The following is a 21,449-nucleotide window of genomic DNA, read 5'->3' as shown; positions in this document are numbered from 1 at the left end:
CAATATGAGTCGAAAACTCCTTTTCAACTTATATGTATACCCTGGCCAAGGATTTCGTTATTGACTTAATTGAACGAAATGCAGATCACAATCTCTTACTATCTAAGAGTGACGAATCCTCTATTGGTCATTCACAACCTTCATATGGTTCTTGACATACCCGAACGATGTCGTATTAGCGGCCCTTGACAGAGCAACATCCAACACTGTCAAAGCATGACTATCCTCATACAAGGCACTATGATGACCTCAAGTTATAGGACCAATTCTACTACCGAACGTTAGAGATTAACCACTGACACTCAGATAGTTATCCATATGGAATCTCTTAGCGGGTCTCCAATATTTAGTTCTATAACAAAATATCAACGTGTTCATTTAAGTGTCACCACACTTTAACTCGTAAGATCAGCTACTTACTTCACAAGTAAGAAATGTCACACGTGATGGTCTAATTGTATTAACGATATCCGTATCTCATTATTACTTACGACCATGGTTTATTCAAGATCCAATTAGACGTAATTTGTATCTCACAATCACAACTCCTTGTGATTAACAAATCACTTAAACTTGGATCTTTGGATTCTATTATTAATATTATTTATCACAAAATTAATTTAAATAAATAATAGATCTTGCCAAAATTAAATGTATTAAACATATTAAAAGCCTTTACAGCCTAAATCGATTGGATATAGGGCATAACACTTACATTTGGAACATCAGATAGGACAAATATTTGCTACATTATCAGGTAGAACTCAAATATATATAAAATGACCAGTTACAATAGAAAAGATACCTATCACTTGGTGAGGAAATCATAGATCAATAAAATAATAGAGAAAAATCAGTAAGAGTCTTTAAACAGTCCATAGGCAAAGAAAACAATTCTTGTCAAAGATTATATACCTCCTATTGCATTTCCATGAAGACTGCAAAAGCACAAGTTTGATAAGCAGTTTGTAAAGTTTTTGGATGTGTTCAGGTAGCTACATATCAATATATACCATTTATAGAAGCCTTAGCCCAGATATCCAACTATGCTAAGTTTATTAAAGACATGTTATCAAACAAAAGAAAGTCGGAGGATAATGAAATGGTGATGCTGATAGAAGATTGTGGTGCAATCCTTCAACATAAGTTACCACCAAAATTAAAAGATCCAAGAAGTTTTACTATTCCTGACTATATTGTTAACAAACACATTGATAAGGCATTATGAGATTTGTAAGCAAGTATTAATTTAATTCATCTTTCTCTTTTTGGAAAATTAGGCTTGGGAAAAATAAAAGCCACTACGATTTTACTACAGCTAGCGGATATGTAAATCACGCTCATAAATCGTTAAAGATATTTTGATAAAGGATGACAAGTTCATATTCTCAACAAACTATATTATCTAGGACATAGAAAAAGATAAAGACGTGTCATTCATCTTGGGGTCATCCATTCTAGGCTACAATAGAGCTCTTATTTATGTGAGAATGAGCAGTTGATTTTGAGGTTGATTGAATAAGAGTTAACAATCAATGTCTTCAGGGCACTCCAATATAAGAATGAATCATTTTTTTTTATAGGTTAATGTGATAGACAAAGCTTGTGAAAGATGTCCAGATTTGATTATCCTCAGGACCCACTTGAAGCTTGCTTAGTACACTCTGAATATTTGCCATCGAAGCTAGAAGAAGTAGAAGAATGTGTTCTATACTTGGAAGCAAATCTAACATTCTTCAAGCAGCTGAGTTTAGAGCTTAGAGCAAGGTAAGGTTTCTACCAAGCCTTTATTATCTAGTCAAAAGCCTTAATCACTTGAGCTAAAATAATTTCCAACCCATCTATGGTATGGCAGTAATAGTTCCATATTCAACTCCACCCTTTTGTAGGAGGATGAAACTGGTCAAACCACAAGCTGAGCTACATATTGCATTGCACCTTGGAGTAAGACAAATACATTTTTTCTTTGGCATGATTGTTAGATGGGCAAGGCTACTTTATCGTCTTTATTCCCACATTGACATCACGCATTTGAGAGGATGCACGACATTTATGATGGCATAGGATGGAACATTGGACGATTGTTATATGCTCTTTCATCATAAATAGTTGACTAGACTGGGGCAATCACTTTATACGCAAATGTCCCAGATTGGATTATTTGAAGGGATACACCGGATGGTAACGCTATTACCAAGTTAGCTTGGAAGTTAGTCCATTCTCGCCATCAATGTTAGGATTCATATCGGCTGATGTAGATTCCAATTATACCTATTATAATTTCTTTCTTCTGCTGGAAGTTCTGGCAAGATTTGATACCCGTCAACGTGATCATCTAAATGAAAATTAGCTATCACATGACCTCTTACTCTCAGTGTTGTTTATAGATCGAGACTATTGTACATAGTTTCACGTATAGCACCATTTTCTAACTAGGCATGACATGATTTTGGAAATATCTTTTAGGTCCTACGAGATCTAGTGAGGGAGCTAGACCCAGTTCTAAAGATGGAGATACTCGAGCTAGTATGTTCGGAAGTGACACATCATATTATCATTCCTCAATTGATGTTTTAGTTTTTATGGACTAAGAGAAATAATACGAAGCGTATTAAGATATGCATGGAGCCTAGACGAATCATTTGAAGGTCTATGAATGATTACACTTCTTTATGTGGGTCATTTATTTTAACCTGTTCATTAGCATAAGGACTTGGTCATCATCCCACTTTTTTGTATTTTTTTTCCTCCCCCAACGCCCCCATATTAGTTCTTTTGGCGTACACTACCAGTGAGATCTTACAAAATCAACACTGAGGGATGTATAAAAGACATTTTACTAGTGATAACTACATTATTAGCGACCAAGATGTACACCACGTTAGGTATTTCTCGTCATCAGAGTTACAGGCTATCTTGGATGGGATTTTACTTGCTTGATGATTTGGAATATCAGATATCTAGGTAGAAGCAAACTCGTCTGGTTCATCATTAGCTCATTCTCAGACATATAAGATGTAACGACCCAAATTTTTCTTTTTCTTTTTAATTTTTATTTTGTTAAATTTTGATTGCTACCAAGTTTCTTTAAAAATTTAACGTGACAAATAAATACTTATAAATTTATGTAATAGTGGTTTACTCAATATAGGTTTTTATTTTTAATTTTTTTAATTTTTTTAAATAAAAGGAAAATGGCAGAGATCAAATTAAATTTAATCTTTAATTTAAGAATAATAATGATTTGCATAGTCAAGGACATGAGGATTATGAACAACATTATCTTTTAATTAACGTAAGGTTTATTTAGCACTTAATTAATGTATATTATATAAATCTCCCACAAGCTATTTTTTGGAATTGTATATTATGTAAATTGCACCAAAAATTGTTTGAATGTAGAGTGTGTTTGATTGACATGGAAAATATCACATAGAAAAAAAATGTTTTCCATCTTTTGTGGAAAATAATAACCACCTCTACTCAAAGAAAATGTTTTCCTTAAAAAAAGGAAAATTAGGCATATTTTCAAAAGTTGGAAAATGTTTTCCATGGAAAAAAATAGCAATCAAACACTCCAAGTAAGAATTTGGGTGGAAAATTGATATTTTCCATGGAAAATAAATGTAATCAAACACACCTGTAGTGTCATTTTTCAAACCATCAAAATTTAACACAATTAGATGTCACGTAAGATTTTTATTTGCCATATGGATTTTTTTGTCGAGATAGATGGATGGAATAGATATGAATGATGGATGGATATTCTTGGTTAAATGTGGGTTAACAATCATTAAGTTTGTGAAAATTATAGATTCTAATAGATTTGAAATTCTTATTTCATAAATTAGATGCCATGTTTAGTATTTCACAAATCAGAAATTTTTTAATTAAACATAATTTATAGTTTAAATAAACTAAGACCCATGCCAAATCCTAAATATCTCTCCCCTAATCACCATTCTCTTTGTTTACTAAGTAGCCATCGGCCATTTACCATCTCAGATGGTGGTCGCCGAAGGAAAAAGAGAAGAAGTGTGAACACGCAGATATGGTGCCTCAGCCGTCGTATGGCGATGCAAAATCGCATTGATACGGGCGGTTTGTAGTGTTGCATGACGGTGCTGCAAGCAAAACTTACCGTCATCGAGGCATCCCCTTACCTAGCAACATAAGGCGGAGCTAAGATCTAGTTGTGATGGCTCTAATGGTGGTGGCGGCAATGGCTTTGTTGCGATGATTGCTTTGGTTGTGGTCGCGATAGTATGGGTTGTGGGTGAGGTCATTTGGTGTTGTGGTGGTACAGGTTGTGGGTGAGGTCATTTGGTGTTGTGGTGGTACAGAGGTGTATGCTGTTGCTGTGGTAGTGGAGGCATGGTGATGGCTTTGGCGATAGTGTCGTGGTTACTGTGGTGGTAATGTGGTTGTGTGTGTGGTAGTGTTGTGATTGATATGGAAGAGATGGCGGCGGTGGTGTTGTTGTTGTCGGGAGGAGATGGTGGTGATCACTGATTAATTGATTAGTTGTGACTGTTAAATTGGTTAATCTGTGATCAATATGACCAATAAGAAAGATAAATTGTGACAAAAAATAATGTGTAGCCTAAAAATTTAATAATTTGTAATTGGTTAATAAGTTGTGATATATAATATTTGTGATCTGTGACCTATAAATAAATTATGACGTATAAATTTTTTATCTGTGACCAATGAAAAAATTTTGGAACTACAAAGTTTGAATTGTGATTGTAAAATAATTTGTGACATTAAAAAATTTGATTTATGATCAAAAAATAATATATATAACTAATTAAATTGTGAATTCGTGATCAAATTATATAGATCGGTGACCTTAATTTATTTAATTAATTAAATTATAAATAAAATTTAATAAATATCTATTTTTTGAAATTTGAAAGTTATATTCTTAGTTTTGAAATGTGTAATAATTATCCTCTTAATTATGAAATTTTCTATTAAGCTTTTAATTTTAGATGAGCAAATAGTAATCCAAACTAAATCTTGATGAATGATTATTTAACTAAATCGAACGCCACCCACCCTACAACCCCCAAGCCAATCCCCGGCCCGGCCCCTACCCCTACCCCTCATCCCCACGAACCCGTTGTTCCTTCTTCATCGAGTTTCAGCTTTCATTCTCCGTCTTTTCGGACAGAGAGAGTAACAAATTCGCAGTTGTCCATTTGATTGGTTAAATATTGACGCCTTTTTGTACATAAATAATACATACAGGCGAGTATAGAGAATAAGAATTGAAACCCTAGGACCCGAACCCAACCTGAATATCATTGCACAGGTTCGGATTTATAATCTCTTTGTTTTAAATTTCAGTTAAGTTCATATATGTGTTTGTTGTTTGGGTTCTTATTGTTGGTATCAATTTTGATTTTTAAAATTATTTTTTTAAATTTTTTTTTAGGTTAATCACGCGATGGGCTTCTGGGATTATGGAATTATAGTTTTGTGAATTGCGTTTAGAATAATCCTGGAGTTTGTCCTTCTAAAAAACTTTTTATTTAATATTTTTCTGCTTTGCTGAATATGTTTAGTTTTAATTAGATTTATTTGTGGTACTTTTTCTTTTATTTTTTATTGGAATTAGGCTTTAGTGAACCCATTAACGTGCTTGTGTGTCGGTTAGTTGATTCTAAGTGTGCCATTCTTATGGTTTCATGTTTCTGTACTTTAAATATGCTGTGGTAAAATGTTGTATTAATAAGTGTCTGTTCAATTAGCTGTCTTTCCGCTGTTCTATTTTCCTTTCTGATATAGTCCTGTAATAGGAATGCTTAACTAATTATTTTCTTAAGCTTAGAGCAGTGAGATTATAAAAATTGAGATATTCTTTTGGCATTTTAGTATCAAAATGGCAGTTAGCATTTATGTGTCAAAATGAGAGTTACCTAACTTACCTTGTCTTCATGTGATTTAAATGTTGTTTACTTTAGGTTTGAACTTATCATTCTAATTCAATGATGAACTAGGCCATGTTTCTGTGTTTGATTCGTCTAGCTTCTTGAGAAAGTTACCTTAGACCGACTTCCTACAAAAGCTCTTACTTCTAGTCAATGATCCAATCATGCTCAAAAACACTTTCTTTGTCTTTTGACTTTTCAAAAACCCTACCAAAAAGGACTATTAGTAATGTACGTTGAGCTCTATTAGAAAAATCTTAGATTTGTTAATTAATGACTGATTTTGTAAATGGAATCCTTAGACGGGAAATCTAATCAAGTTTGTGGATTTCACTACTGCCTTGAGCTTTCATAAAAAATATTGTTGTATGCTTAGGGTTTGTTGGGAGAAATTTTTCCAAGTGAAAAATGACTTTTTTTAGGAGAATCTTTGGTCAAAAAGTAGAAAAAAAGGTTATGGGTCCCATTGAATGTGTGGTTGAAAATAATTTTAAAAAAATCTCTCCCAAACAAGTACTTAATCTGAACACTGTATCACTTCAGCGTCTACTCCAATCTCAAATCAGATTCAAAACGAGAGCCAAACTGAATGTTGATGCTTTTATTTTTGGTCAGAACGATAAATTGTTTTGGATGTTGATAGTCCACAAGTAGATATCAAGAATAATGCATGTTAGTTGTGTAATTGATTCCGTTGACCATCTTTCTTTTAATGTACTAGTTGTGAATTTCTGCTCTCTCTATAAAATCATCGTCGACAACAACAAAATGAGTCTTATTCCCAAATAATTTGCTATAAAAATTTTATTTTGTTCATTGCTAGATCTATTGGGAAATCTAAAGTAACTAGCCTTAGCAACTTCCACCGGCTCGATTAATTACGGTCAAGCCCTCTTCTATTCGCTCTAACGAAATTGTGCCATTCTTATGAACATGGGCTATTTAGGTTAACGTAAGACACTACTCGACGACCTAAGTCTTATCCTGCTTCAGCTCTACGTTAGACATGTATTCTTTTCTTTTTTGATTTCTTTTGATCATAGAATCCTATGGATGGTTAATTAAGGTGTTCTTATGAACCTAAGTCTTCTTTCACTAGAGATTACTATGCACGTTGGTGAATACTTGAATCTGAGTCTTTTTGATTAAAGAAAATATTTTGAGCACATTATTTGTATTTTATTATTATTATTATTATTTATTATTATTTTTTTTTGTATTTATTATTATTATTTTTTCATTCTAATCGAAAATGAGCTAAAAAAATCTTATTCTCTGGTGTAGAACTGGTTAAATGATTTTGATTTGGTCTGATCTAGTTGCTTTGGCAATTTAAGCTAGCTAAATTCTAAGTCGAATTTGATTTATTATCCCTGAGTTATCATGACTGTTGACATTACTTATATTATGAAGGTTGCACTTTTTTATTTTCTGGCGCTAATAAACTTATGTTTTTTGTTATGTTTTTCTCCTCATTATTCCCTTTTTCCCCCTTCTAGGTACGGGAGCCATCAAAAAATCATTTTGCTAATGGAGTGACCCATTGCTTTATCTAATATAAGTATATAAGTTTTTGAGGATCTTGACAAATTAGTCGTCGAATTTACATTGCAAGCATTTCATGAAGCTGAAAGTTACTTTTCCAAAGCTGGGTCTTTCACCTTCAGATTGTCTCAGTGATCCTGAGGAGAAGGAAGTTAGTGAAGGTGAAGATGAAAATGATGATCGTAACCATAAGCATCGTAAAAAAGAAACTCGTTCTCAATCTTTAGAGCAGGATGCTCTGGATCAAGTTTTTACAAGAACATATAGGAAAAGAAATAGGCCCTTTGAAAATGGCTACACATATGGTGGATGTGATTCTCAATCAGGGGGTACATTATCTGGGAGGTTTGAGAAGCGACTTCCAAACCCAACCTCATTTTCTGGTATAGATTTGAAGTACAGGAAAAGGGGGAACCAATCGATGTCTGGTGAAGCTGGTCCTGTTAGGGGCAGGGGAAGGGCACTTAGTTCCTGGGGACTGTGTGATTCAAGGCTTGGCTCATCTTATATTGCATCACAACTGGTTCAGCCTGGTACTATGCATTCCAGTATCTTTTCAGGGAGGGGGCTTCCAAATGTTTCTAATGTACAGAGTACATCTTGGAATGCATTTGGACTGGTTCCCGGGATATCTAATGGTGCCCTCGATGAATTTCACCCCCTAGGTTTTCAGAGAACCCTCAGACCATCTCTCAGTCCTGCAATGAATATTGTCATTCCTCGACAAAGGTGTAGAGACTTCGAGGAGCGTGGTTTTTGTCTAAGAGGAGACATGTGCCCAATGGAGCATGGTGTCAATCATATAGTTGTTGAAGATGTTCAGGTATGTAGATCTGTCTCCTTGCAAATTCTTATTTCTGAATTTTGTGATGATCAGTTTATGCATTCGCGTAGTAGATTATATACAAACCTCATATTTCTCATGAGAAAACCACGCCCCCTGAGGAATCATGCCTTTTTAATCCATTTTCCAATTAATAGGTAGGAATCTCTTGGTTTGACATTGACTAGGAACTTCCTAATTTCCTATTAAGGAATGATACAACCACCTTTGCAAATTTGAAACTTTCAAAACGGATGTCAATGAACTTTATTTGTTGTTTCTAAAATTTAGCATTAACATTTCAATGTTAACATGGATGTCCATTTTGGAAGTTTGTGTAGTTGAACACTTCCCATTTACCTTCAAGATTTTACATAAATTTGAGAGAAGATGAAGGCATTTGACACATCTTCTGTAAAACAGACTTTGAAGTTGAATATTCTTATCTAATGAATTAATCATGAAAATTGTGAATTAATTATAGAAGTTCCTTTACAGGTTTGAAAATAGTGCAGCATAGCCGACTCCAATTTAAAATCTACATAAACATAGTGCAAAACTATTAAATGATTCTAACGAAATGCTTCCCAACTCTTGGAATTAGAGGATAATGTTTTATGAAATGCATCAAATTTTAGGACAGAATAAAATATTAATAAGCAAATCAATTTTGTAGAAATATGATAAGCCCCCAATTAAGCATACCTATTCTAGAAGAATGGAGAAGAGGGGGGGCAGTAACAAATTCTGTTAAGAGTGAAGAGTGAGGAGGCAATTCGGTTAGTAGTAGTCTATAAATAGAAAAGGGTTGGGAAGAGATAGGCATGCAAAAAGAATATTTCAGTAAGAGTGGATGTCATACGACCTCTAACGGTCACCTTTAATTCGGTTCTGTTTCTTTCTTTCTGTAATTGGTATTTTCCATTAATACAAGTCTCCTTTTACAGTCGATTTCCTTGTTTTCCCATTTAATTCTACAGCACTCTGGGTTGTACTTATCAAAATATTGAAACCACAAAATATAATAAGTATCAACATAGATATGTAAGCATGCCTGATGCTGGAAGAGGGAGACAGCTGATTGTAAAAATAAGAACTGGTGTGACGTTATGGGAAAAAGCGAGTGTCAGCTGAGAAAATGTGGATCTCTTGGAGATAGAATGTAGAGGAAGAGCTAAAGCAAGCTGGACATGATTTCGAGAAAATAGAAAAATTGATGGAGAAATCATGAGCAAGAAGGGAGACAAAATGTATACCCAGCGCATCTAGCATTACTGGCACAATCAATTGTATTGCTGATTATATTTTGGTCCAATTTGGTGGCAATTTAAACATTTTTTGTCGTGAGATGATGGTAATTTGAAATTGTTGATTTAATCTGAAGGTAAATCACTTATTGGCAAGCCTTCCTTTGAAAGTCTCAATGTCTATCTGTCTGTCTGCATCCATTTATTAATTTGTCAATGAATAGCTAATATACTGAAGTTGTGTGCTGGTTGGTATGCGATGATAATGTGTCTCAAGCTATCATACATTTCCATTCAATTGTACAATTGGCAAAAGGACTGATTGTTTAAGTCATAATCTCTACATTTGCAGTCCCTTTCGCGATTCAATCTCCCCATTTCACTTCCTGGCTCGCAGCTTCTTGGAACTCCTGCTCGACAAGACACTTTACCTGCAGTTAATGTTTCTGCTCCTGGCACATTAATGAATGGCAGAGCTTCATATGGAAAAAGCAGCAAGATTGCAATGTCTGATGAAGGTTTGAGCTTGAATGGTGGTTTTATTGGTGGTTCTATGACAGGAGGCTCTGACGTCTATGATCCTGACCAGCCTTTATGGGCCAATGATCGCACTGAAACACCAGTAGCACTCCTAGCACTTAATCCTTCCGATGTGGATGAGACTGAGTCTTTCTTGGATACTGGTCCCTCGGATCGTCAGTTGGTCGGGTTTTCTGCAGGCTTTGATGATGAGCGTACAACCAGGAATGCTGCTACTGCTGGATCCCAAAATTCGTCTGTGTGGGGAAGAATAGATAGTTCACGAAATAGATCAGGACTAAAGGAGAAAATTGATTCTTCAATGACTTCCTCTAATCTTGAAACTGATGGCAAAGATCTGGAACCTTTAGTCACTGGTTCCGAAGATGCTTCAGATCATGGTAAAAAGATGAATGTGAATCAAAATGGACCTCAATTTAAGGAAACGTCTTTCAAGCAACAAAGTGAATCTGGACATGATGTCCAAAAGCCATCTCATAAGGCACTTCGCACCCTATTTGTCAAAGGCATTCCTCTGAAAGATAACAGAAAGGAGGTTCTTCTTTCACATTTTCGAAAATTTGGAAAGGTTGTTGACATTTATATCCCCTTGAATAGTGAGCGAGCTTTTGTCCAATTCTCTAAGCGGGAAGAAGCAGAAGCTGCTTTTAAGGCACCTGATGCAGTAATGGGTAATCGATTTATCAAGCTTTGGTGGGCAAATAGGGACAACATTCCTCATGATAGAGTATGTGGCACCAGTAACGTGCTCATTACTCCCCGTGGAGTAACAAATTCTCCAGCTCTTCTCCATCCATCTGCTCCTGACAAAGGAAAGGAAAATTCTCAATATGTAGGTAGCAAGGACTGTAATTCCCATCCTTCTGTTCCTCAAGTGCTAGTGCATGATCATCCTAGGCCTGTTATTTCCAGTAGTCCCAAAGCCCCACCTCCTCTACAAAACAAGCTGGAGAGTTTAGAGGTTTTGAAGGAAGAACTCCGTAAGAAGCAGTTGATGCTTGATCAGAAACGAAATGATTTCCGGCGCCAGCTGAACAAACTTGAGAAACATGTAATTCTCTACCTCTTTAATTTAATCTAAACTAAAAGAAATTATCTAAGCTAGCTTTCTCTGCTTCCCTATTAACTGTGTGTCTTCTAATGTATGTCACTGGAACCTACATTCTACATATATTAGAGTTTCTGTTTTGGATGCAATGGGATTCTTATTTAGAGACCTGGCTAATGATTTGACTTGGAAGTGTGAGATAAGTGATGAGTCTACCCATCAACTCTTGTCTGACCCTAATTTATCCCATTGAATAAAGGAAAGACAAAAGTGCTTAGTAGTTGTCAATATTAGGTGCATTGTGAATCATCTGTGAACATTTACACTTATTTTATTAGAACATCCTTAGCCACTCAGGGAAGAATACCGGCAGCTACCATGTATAGTCAGTATTGGCTTGCCTGAATCAAATCTTAATTTCCTGCTCTGATCTATTTGTACTCTTGATATTTTTTAAAACAGTAATTTTTTTACTTGAATACAAATCGTAAATGCTGAGTGTTGAGAGGAAAGATGATATGGGTTTAATGGTTCAGTGTGAACTTTACTTCCAGAGATGCATTGGGTGGGCTTGGGGGGTTTGTGTTTGTGCTAGTTGTTTGCTTTGCTTGCTTCTCTGCGACTGCATTTACTATAGTATGGTTTTCCCTTCTTAAAAGAGTAGTGAAATGATGTAAGATTGTAAATTGTGTACCTCCTGTTCACTTTATGGTTGGCTACCCTTAAGTTTCCATACTTTTGCAGGCTACAGGCCTCAGAGATGTGTCACCAGATCCGGCCGCCAAAAGACTTAAAGGGGAAACACTAGCTGACCCTGTGGAAGCTGAAACCTCGGGATCAACACCAAGAGCTAACGTGGTTGCTGAAAAATCTGACGAGCATGCTAAGCCAAATAGTCCCACCTTAAATCCTACTGCATCTGTGCAGGACCCTCCTAGTTCGAGACCTTTAATTCGTCCACTGGCCCCTGTAGGGGCTCGGGCACCATTGGTGATCAATAGATTCAAACTGGACAATCGTCCTACCACATTCAAAGTTGTTTCACCCTTACCGGATGGCCTTGCAAATGTAATTCTTTGTCAATCCTGTCATATACTTTTCTTAATTTTTTATATTGGTTCAGGAATATGAGATGTCAACAAACGAGAGTTTGCACACCAAGAATCGGTGACTAGCACGTGAGAGTGGTGAATAAATCTGCAATTTTTTGAGTGCTATTTTACCCCTAGCTGACTCCCTCAGTTCATACATATTAAATGGCTAAGACACTTGCATTCTTGAAAGTGTGTCAGCAATTTCTGCGGTGGACTTGTACCATTTGTTTTTCTTGTTGTGGGATGAGAGGGAGGGGAGAAATTCTAGTTTCAGTTATTTTCTTTGATTAGAGTCACACATATTTTATCATTTTAGGCTGAGCATGGGGTCATTGCCTCATTGGCATATGCCTCGGGTCTTTTCATGTTTATTCTTGTTTTTCTTTACATGATAAATGGTACTAAAAATGACTCATTAGTAGGTTGCTGCTTTAGAGGAACACTTCTCTAGTTATGGGGATCTTTCTTCTGTGGAACTGGTAGAGTCTGAGCCCCACGAAACTAGTAATGCTTTGCTGCCATCAAATGTTGCAGCTTGTCTCTCTTTCATGACACGACATTCTGCTGAGAAGGCATTCTTGAATGGGAAATGCTGGCAAGGCCACAATTTGCGGTTTATGTGGATCACTTCTAGTAATTCTAGCAAAAGCATTGGTGGTGCAGGAAATTCTTCAGCTCCTCCTGATGCGCATTCAGATGCTAATTTTCAATCTAGTGGCGAAGCTGTCACTTCAAGTAATTCTAGCGGAAACGTTGGTGGCTCTGGAAATTCTGCAGCTTCTTCTGATAGGCCTTCGGATACTAATATTCAGTCTAGTGGAGAAGCTATATGTACTCGTGATAAAACTTCTTCCTCAGGCAGTGACGAATCTGAAAATCCAATAAAAGAAAGTGATGTGGATTTTGTAAATCAGCGCAAAGATTCCAAGTTGGGCTCAACCACAATTTCGGGCGAAGAACAGTCAACTTGAAGAAGTTCGTGTTCTTGAAGCTAAGCTGAATCAGGTTGTACAGTGAGGTAAAGTTCATTTCAAATTAAACCCAATTTCATGTCATTCAGCTGTAGCTAAAATCTGGCATCAGTTTTGTGTTTTTATTTCCTGAACATGTAAAAAGAAATTCTTTAACTGTGAACCATTGGCACCTGTAACAGATCATGTTATTTCAAGGTATTTCTATGAATGAATTTTCATTTGAGCTATATATCCCTTGAACATTTGATTCTGTGTGGTTTTGTTTGGATAAATCTATTGGTACATAATTTTGGATCCATAAGGGTGTCCATACAATCACATGAGGTGAGGTTCATGTGAGAGTGGCCCCTATCCCATGTGAGTATATGAACACCATTGTGGATCCAAAATTATGTACCACAAGCACAACCTGTTTTGTTAAATTGTCACTATTTTTGATATTTACATTATGTTGCTCTCTAAATTAAAAGTTGATAGAAATGAGAGAAGTCTGTTGCTGGTAATTTTATTTTGTTTCCTTGTTGAAGGTAGGTTATATTCATTTGGGGTAATTTTCGAACTCTTAGTGCATATTCTACTTATTTCCTTACTTAAACGTCTCATGAAAGTGGAAAAATCTTTGTTTCCGGATAGTGTCAAGGGCGTACGGCGGGTTGGCACAAACTTCTTTTTTATAATGATGGAATCTTCAAAGGACTTTGCTTTTATATTGGGAAAAAAGAGTAAATAAATACTTTAGGTGTGTCAATGAGTGGGCGTTGCCGCGTTGCATTGCATATCTGTTTTATTATATTGACTGAAACAGTGCAAAATAGGCATGGATCATTACTTATTTATTTGAAATGGGACGGGAAAGTAAATGAACTAACTCGAACAGACGCATATGCGAACCAGGCACTTTCTGAAGAATAAAATAGCAAATTTAAATTTTATAATTGAATATTATATAATTTAAATTAACTTTTATGTTTAGAAAGTTTCAATTTGAAGTGTTATAGTGAAATTCAAACAAGTATGTGCTATAAAACTAAGGGGGGCATATTCGATTTGGATTTTTGAAAAGTGAAAATTACAAATTCTAATAAATTTGAAATTCCCATTTCATAAATCAGATGTCGTGTTTAGTATTTCACAAATTAGAATTTTTTAATTAATTAATATATTTTTAATATTAATAATTGTATTACAAAATTAAATATACATATTCATCCCAAACCTTAAAATTCAATTACCACTTTCCTCTCACTCTCTCTTCTCAACCTCTCTACCTACCCTACTCACTGTTTCAGCCTCCCTGCCTTCCCCTCATCGGCTCCGAAACCCATCTCATTCGAACGCAACAGGTGGCGGCAAGCAGCGAAGACAAGTCGGTGCTGGTGTTGCTGCGATGTTACCACTCATCTAGTATTTGGTGTTAGTGTGATATTACCATTCATCTGGTCGCGACAATGCGGTGTTGGTGTCCACACTCATTTGGTCACGACGATTTGCAATACCACCACGATCCACCATAACACCACCACTGTAGCAGTGCAGCGTTGATCTGAAGCAGCCTGCATTGCTGCTGCTACGATCGGGACGAATGGATTTAGGTTTGTAACCAATGGTTATATAGTGATTTTGGATCTGATTTTTTGGTAGTTGTGCAATTATTTTGAATTTAATTTTGTGGTGGTTGTGGTGGCAGTTATTTGATCATGGTGAGGTGGTGGTGGTTGTGGCGGGGTTTGTGAGGAAGTGGTGGTGAGGCGATTGGGGTGTAGGTGTTTGTGACGATTTTGTTGGTTGATTAAAAGTTGTGACCAATAAATTGATTTATTTGTATCAATGTGGTGGTGGTTTTGGAGTTGACGATGATGGTGGTGCTGTTGGAGACAGTGTTGAACTGGTGGTCGTAAGTATTGGTGGTGGTCACAGATTATTTAGTTGATTAATTGTGACCAATAAATTGATTAATCTGTAATCAATAAACAATATGTGATCAATGAAAAAGATAAAGTGTGACTAATAAATAATGTGTGATCTAAAAAATTAATAATTTGTAACGGTCTAATAAGCGTGACATAATATTTGTGATCTTTGACCTATAAATTTTTTTATTCATGACCGAAAAATAATGTGACTTCTAAAATTTTTTATTTGTCACCGAAAAATAAGTTGTGACTAAAAATTAATCCACGACTAACTAATTTTTTGATTTATGATCGATGAATAAACTATAACCTATAAAATTTTTGAATTGTGACAAAAAAACAATAAGTGACTAATTAAATTGTTAGTTTGTGATCAAATTATATAGATATGTGACCTAAATATATTTAATAAATAAATAAATAAATAAATTAATTAAATCATAAATAAATTTTAATAAAGATTTGATTTTTGAAGTTTGAAACTTGTTTTCTTAATTTTCAAATATACCATACTTAATATCTTACTTATTAAATTTTCCCTTTTGAAAACTTTTATCGTCTTTTTCTAAATGGTAACTTTTGTAAATTTCATGGACTTCTATATATTTGTATGAAATTGGTGAAATTCCTGAAGATTTTCATGTTAGTTCTATAGACTTTTGAAAACTTTTCATTTAAAATAGAAATAACTTATATTTCCATATAAAAGGTTGAGGATTGATATCTATCTCATTCACCCATGTAGCAAAAAAATATTTTGAAAAGAAGAAAAAATTGTCTTAATTCAATAAACAAATAATTAAAATATAAAAAATACTTATACAATATTTCAAGTAAGGGTAAATAGCACAAAACATCTCTGCAATTCAAAGTCGTGCAAAACATTCATATCTTTCATTTTTGGCATTTTAACTCTTATTTTCACCTTTTATTGTGGAAAATGTCATTTTCATCTATTTTTCCAATAAAAAGATAATTTTACCGTTCTATTCTAACAAAACAAAAAGAAAAGAAAAGAACAAATTGCAGTAACATGATGATTCAAAAAATAGCTCTTGTCATTTTCTCAGGAATCTCATATATGTAAGAGTAATATTTTGAGGATAAATGTCTTATTGATGATCATTCATTACATAAAGTATATATCTTGTTAAAACGTTATTAGGAAAAATTATGTGGAAAAAATCATAATGAAGGGAAAATAGTTTATTATTCCTTTGAATGCGTTAAAAAAAAATGCCTCATCAAAAACTTTGTCAGAGAAATCCAATGAAACGAAATTTTTGATTAAGGAAAAAAAAGAATACAATGGGTATTTATTTCCCTCATAATACTATCACTTCAATTATATCTTTCAAGCATATTAAACACTTCAAGAATAACACAAATATTTATGCCACATGAGTTGACTATAAACGAATATATTGTTAGGATAGCATGATGAAGATTTAAATTTCATCCACTATGGTCTTTACGTAATTTATTATGTTGAGAGTCATGCATTACGTATTACGACTTCATTTTACCATTTTCATTTTGCATAATTATAACCTTTAAATTTTCATACTTCATATCTAAAATTTTTTAAGTTTCTCTAATAACTTCAATTTTACAAGGGCTGCATCTCAATCGATATGATTCGATGAATTTACTTTGATTCATCGCTATTTATAACATAAATCGGTACATCATGTACAAAAATATTGTCAACAATTGGTTCTATTTCTTTTCCATAACGATACAACTTATTGATATATCTCCACTTTCAATATTTTCGAGTACTTGAACATCTTTTGGAGTTTTATAATTAGTTATATCTATATGCTTTGCAAAAGTATAACTTCCTAATGGGATCATATTCACTATTTGTTACATTTTTCTTTTTGAGAATTTTGTTTTGGAATCGAATGTCATCACGCTTCAGATGTCTCATTGATTTATAAAGTATCATGTTAACAAATTATCGTCTTAGGACATCAATACGAGTTGGAGCATTTAAAATTATCGTGTGAGATAATTTTAATTTTTTTGATCAATAAATACATCTAAATGATATTTTCCAAACCTTTGAATTGTCTTTTGTGAGGTTCTACATAATATAGTGATGCATTTTCATATTAATTCTAGCTTATTAATTTCTCCTCTCATGTTAAGATAAATATCCAATGAAATATACAATCAGCAAATCATGCCATAAAATATCATCCCTTAACGTTTGAGATATTATATAAGGGTTCAAACTAGGCATTTATTCTTAGTATTCTTTACTTTTTATCTCAGTATATTATGGTGGATCAATTGTACATATATTACACTATCAAAATAGTTAGATAAAAATTTGATTCTAACTATAAGCCAAATATTGCAGAAAATAACTTTGTTATTGACAAGATGTAATAGCATTTCCTAGGCAGATGGGAAGCACTTTGTTATAAAAAATAATGTTTTTAGAAATTAATTGAAGGCATCTAACAAACAATAATATTAAACCATTTATTGTCATTCCAGCTAACACTTATTAAAATGTTGAGATTTATGTTCACTAATTATTTAATCTAAAAATTATACTTGCAATTTAAAATTTAAACAGCAATTTTACAAATATCAAGTTTCGAACTCTATGCAATCGTCTAATGGATGTACCATATCTATTAGACACAAATAATATCTAAATTGTCAACATAGAGGATGACAGGCCTTAGATACGGTCAAATTAATTTTTAAGATTATAAAGATTTAATTAAAATATTAGTTAGTGATGATCAATGATCAATTTACGATACAGAGACCAAGATTGTATGTGAAATTAATGGATAAAAGTTCTGACATTAACAAAACACACCATCTTAATTGTTTAATTTGAAAATTATATATGCAATATAAAATTTGAATAGTAATTTCACAAACATCGGGTTGCAAACTCTATGCAATCGTCTAGTGGATGTACCATATCTATTAGATACAAATAATATCTAAATGGCAAAATTGAGGATGACCGGCCTTATATACTATCAAATTAAGTTAGTGATAATCAATGATCAATTTATGATACAGAGATCAAGATTGTATGTGAAATTAATGGATAAAAGTTCTGGCTCTTCCATAAATAATCATTTGAATTCTCATTTTGCATCATTATTGATCTAGTGATGATTCAATTGATTAAACCAAACAAAACAAATTGAGCAATTGAACTTTTGATTGAATACAATGGGATTTTTTATTTTATTTTATTTATTATTATTATTATTTTTTCAATATCTACATAGTATCAATCATGATGCAATTTTTAAAACTTAAATGTTTCTATTTAATTTAGTAGAGAATAAATCAGTCTCAATGGTGAAATTTTATTCTTATACATAATCCAATATTTTTGCTCTTTGGAGTATCAAAACAATATTCTTCTAGAGTATTGGAGTGAATTACCTAAATGATCATTGAACTTTGCAAAAAGTTTATATGGGGTCATTGAACTTTAAAAATCATCCAATTCATTACTGAATTTTGCAAAAGGTTTCCACAGGAAGTGATCCCTGGGAAACATTTTGCAAAGTTTAGTGATGAATTTTGTAATTTTTAAAGTTCAGTGATCCTGTGGAAATTATTTGCAAAGTTTATTGATGAATTGGATGATTTTTATAGTTCAGTAATCCCGTGTAAAACTTTTACAAAGTTCAATGACCATTTGTGTAATTCACTTAGAATATTGATATAGATAAACTTTTGCTTCTTTATGAGCAATTTAATTGAAATGATAATTTTTTAGGATCAATACAATATTTACATTGATTGTATAAATTTGTGATTCTTAAGAATAACCATATAATTAATATTTGTATAAATTGATTCAGACAATTTTTCAATGTTCTTCTGAAATTTTAAATATCTGAATCCTATTTCGTTCCAAAATAATATCTAATTATTCTTCTTGTATATTAATTTATTATAAAAGTATGCTTCTTTTGGAGCATTATGTGAATAGTCTTTTGAAATATTAAATTTGTAATATCATGATATTTAAGAGTATGTGATATTCTTTTAGAATAGTATAATGTTGTGTTTATTCAGGAGCAACACCAATTTGTACATATCAATTAATATGTACAATTGTTGTATTTTATTTTGGCATCAATCATAACATGCAAATCGAATACAATAATTAAATATGCATAGTGTAATGCTTATAATCTATATGTAACAATTAATTAAGAAAATATGGCAATTTATTAATTGAAATCAATAGGTGGAAGACAATATGCAATTCTTATACTAAATTTCAAATTCAAAAGAATATATAAATGTATGGATAGAAATTGATTGGTTCTGTATGTGATGATCCAAAATATATATTTTGACATTAGAACCACCGATCAATGAAATATTTTTGCAACAAATTTGGCTACTATTTACGTAAATATTTCTCACGAATAGACTGTTTGATTTTAATCGTAACCGTCAGATTTAAAGAACAATGAGTTTTGAACATCTTGTTCAAATTTTTAGATGACCGGGCCATGGAATGTTGAAATATCATTTTTTTGCTAACTACCTGTTTAAACCTTGCAAATTTCTACACTGATCTCGAATTTTCTCTTCATTTTTGGGAGCTTTTTTGTGCTGATAACATGTTATAAAACTAAAGAAAAAAGAGAAAAAATATGAGAGAAGAAATAGAAAGTTAAAACTCGAGTTTATTTTATTGAGAACTAAGACCTCACATTTACAAGGTTCAAATGAGAATTACAATCAAAGTGTAATAGATTCTCCTAGAGTAGATATAATTTATTGAAATATTCTGATAAGATTAAGTAATCATCAATAATTATCTTATAATTTATAATAATTCTTATTTATTTAAAATATATAATTTTTAAGCTAAAACGGTAATTTAACCCCAATTAAAGTCCAAAAATATAAATTGATTTAACCTCCATTTGGTTACCAATTATTAAAGGGTGGCCATATTGCCAAACGAAAATATTTTGTTACACCACATTTTAAAATATTTTTCTTATTTATTAAATTGGACATAAATAAAATGACATAAATAATCACTGAATTATCTAAATTACCTCTTAGTAAACAATATTTATTATTATTTTTTAATCAATTTCAACAATGTGGAATGGATTCCATCAATGGGATTTAAGAAAATAATCATGAAATAAAATATGTGTTTCAGAAAGAAGGGAAGAGAGAGGGGTAGCATTCATTTGTTTTCCAATAGATTACGCTATATTGGTAATATAGTTTGTAGTATATTTATCAAAAAGAAAAAAAAAATTAATTAGGGCGTATTTGTAAAGTGGTGGAACTAACAAAAACAAATGTGGTAATATATTTACCCATTTATAAGTTGTCTATAAATTTCCTCAAAATCAAATATTGATTTCAACACCATTCATAACTACTAGTCTCTTATTATCTTGGACACACTACTCTTCCTTTTATAAATAATTTATAATTTGCCCAATGAAGGTTTGATTTGGACAGGATAAAAACTTTTCATCGCTGTCTTGTGAAGGCAAAAGATCAATTTCATTTGTTTGGAAAATGAGTGGTTAATTTTATTTGAATTTTCGTAGAACATTTTTGACACCCTTAATTAGAAGTGCAGGAATTGTGATGGGGGAAATTACATGATTACAATTCTTTCGAGCTATACTTTAAATTTGACAAACTTGATAAATTTTTCCAAAATTTTGGTAGCCACATTTTGTGTCATATGATAAAATGTTGTGATTAATATATAATCAAACATACCATGATCACTATAAACACACAATTTGTGATCATGATCATCTACTATTTACAAAATCAAATGATCGAAATCACATACCACACAATTAATGGATCACAAATCTCTATTAAGTCATAAATTACACAATTAAAATGTCACAAATCATTTATCAGTCACAATCAGTGTCATCAAAATTGGACCGGCCCCCAATCAGTTAGATTAGTGAAACGAGAATCGAGCTAGGAGTCAGGTTGATTTTCTGTAAAATACATGTATACAAAAACTCGGTGAACTGGCGGGTTCAACAAAAAGCGATGACTTGAATGCAGTTTCGCCGAGTTGATTGGTTCTTTATATATATAAAAATAAAAAATAAAAATAAAATGATGGAAGAAGAAGAAGAAGAAGAAGAAGAAGAAGAAGAGTTGTTTGTCGTTGACTTTCTTTATCATGGAAAATCCCCTTACATCTTTTAGTATAAAACATTCAAAAACATGAAACATTAAAGAAGTAAAATCATATGAAGGCAAATGTGAAAAGAGTACCGTAAAGTTGAAGAGCTGCCAGTCGTATTCATTTTCTCTTG

General features: G+C 32.9%; 1 protein-coding gene across 2 annotated transcripts; it reads left to right on the top strand.

Moving 5' to 3' along the window:
• Nucleotides 1–5,067: 5,067 nt before the first annotated feature.
• Nucleotides 5,068–13,436, top strand: LOC111392587 (zinc finger CCCH domain-containing protein 41). 2 transcript variants are annotated; one of them, XM_023017943.1, is made up of 5 exons: nucleotides 5,068–5,317; nucleotides 7,436–8,304; nucleotides 9,904–11,142; nucleotides 11,884–12,207; nucleotides 12,653–13,106. In XM_023017943.1, exons 2-5 carry the CDS (start codon nucleotides 7,558–7,560, stop codon nucleotides 12,653–12,655), a joined length of 2,313 nt encoding a protein of 770 aa, XP_022873711.1. In that variant the 5' UTR covers nucleotides 5,068–5,317; nucleotides 7,436–7,557; the 3' UTR covers nucleotides 12,656–13,106. The 2 variants fall into 2 exon arrangements, with proteins under 2 accessions (XP_022873711.1, XP_022873710.1); XM_023017942.1 differs by having other exon boundaries at nucleotides 5,069–5,317; nucleotides 12,656–13,436.
• The last annotated feature ends 8,013 nt before the right edge of the window (nucleotides 13,437–21,449 follow it).

This window comes from Olea europaea, unplaced genomic scaffold (assembly GCF_002742605.1).
Source record: "Olea europaea var. sylvestris unplaced genomic scaffold, O_europaea_v1 scaffold941, whole genome shotgun sequence".
Taxonomy (NCBI): domain Eukaryota; kingdom Viridiplantae; phylum Streptophyta; class Magnoliopsida; order Lamiales; family Oleaceae; genus Olea; species Olea europaea.
This window is presented reverse-complemented; position numbering and strand designations above follow the sequence as displayed.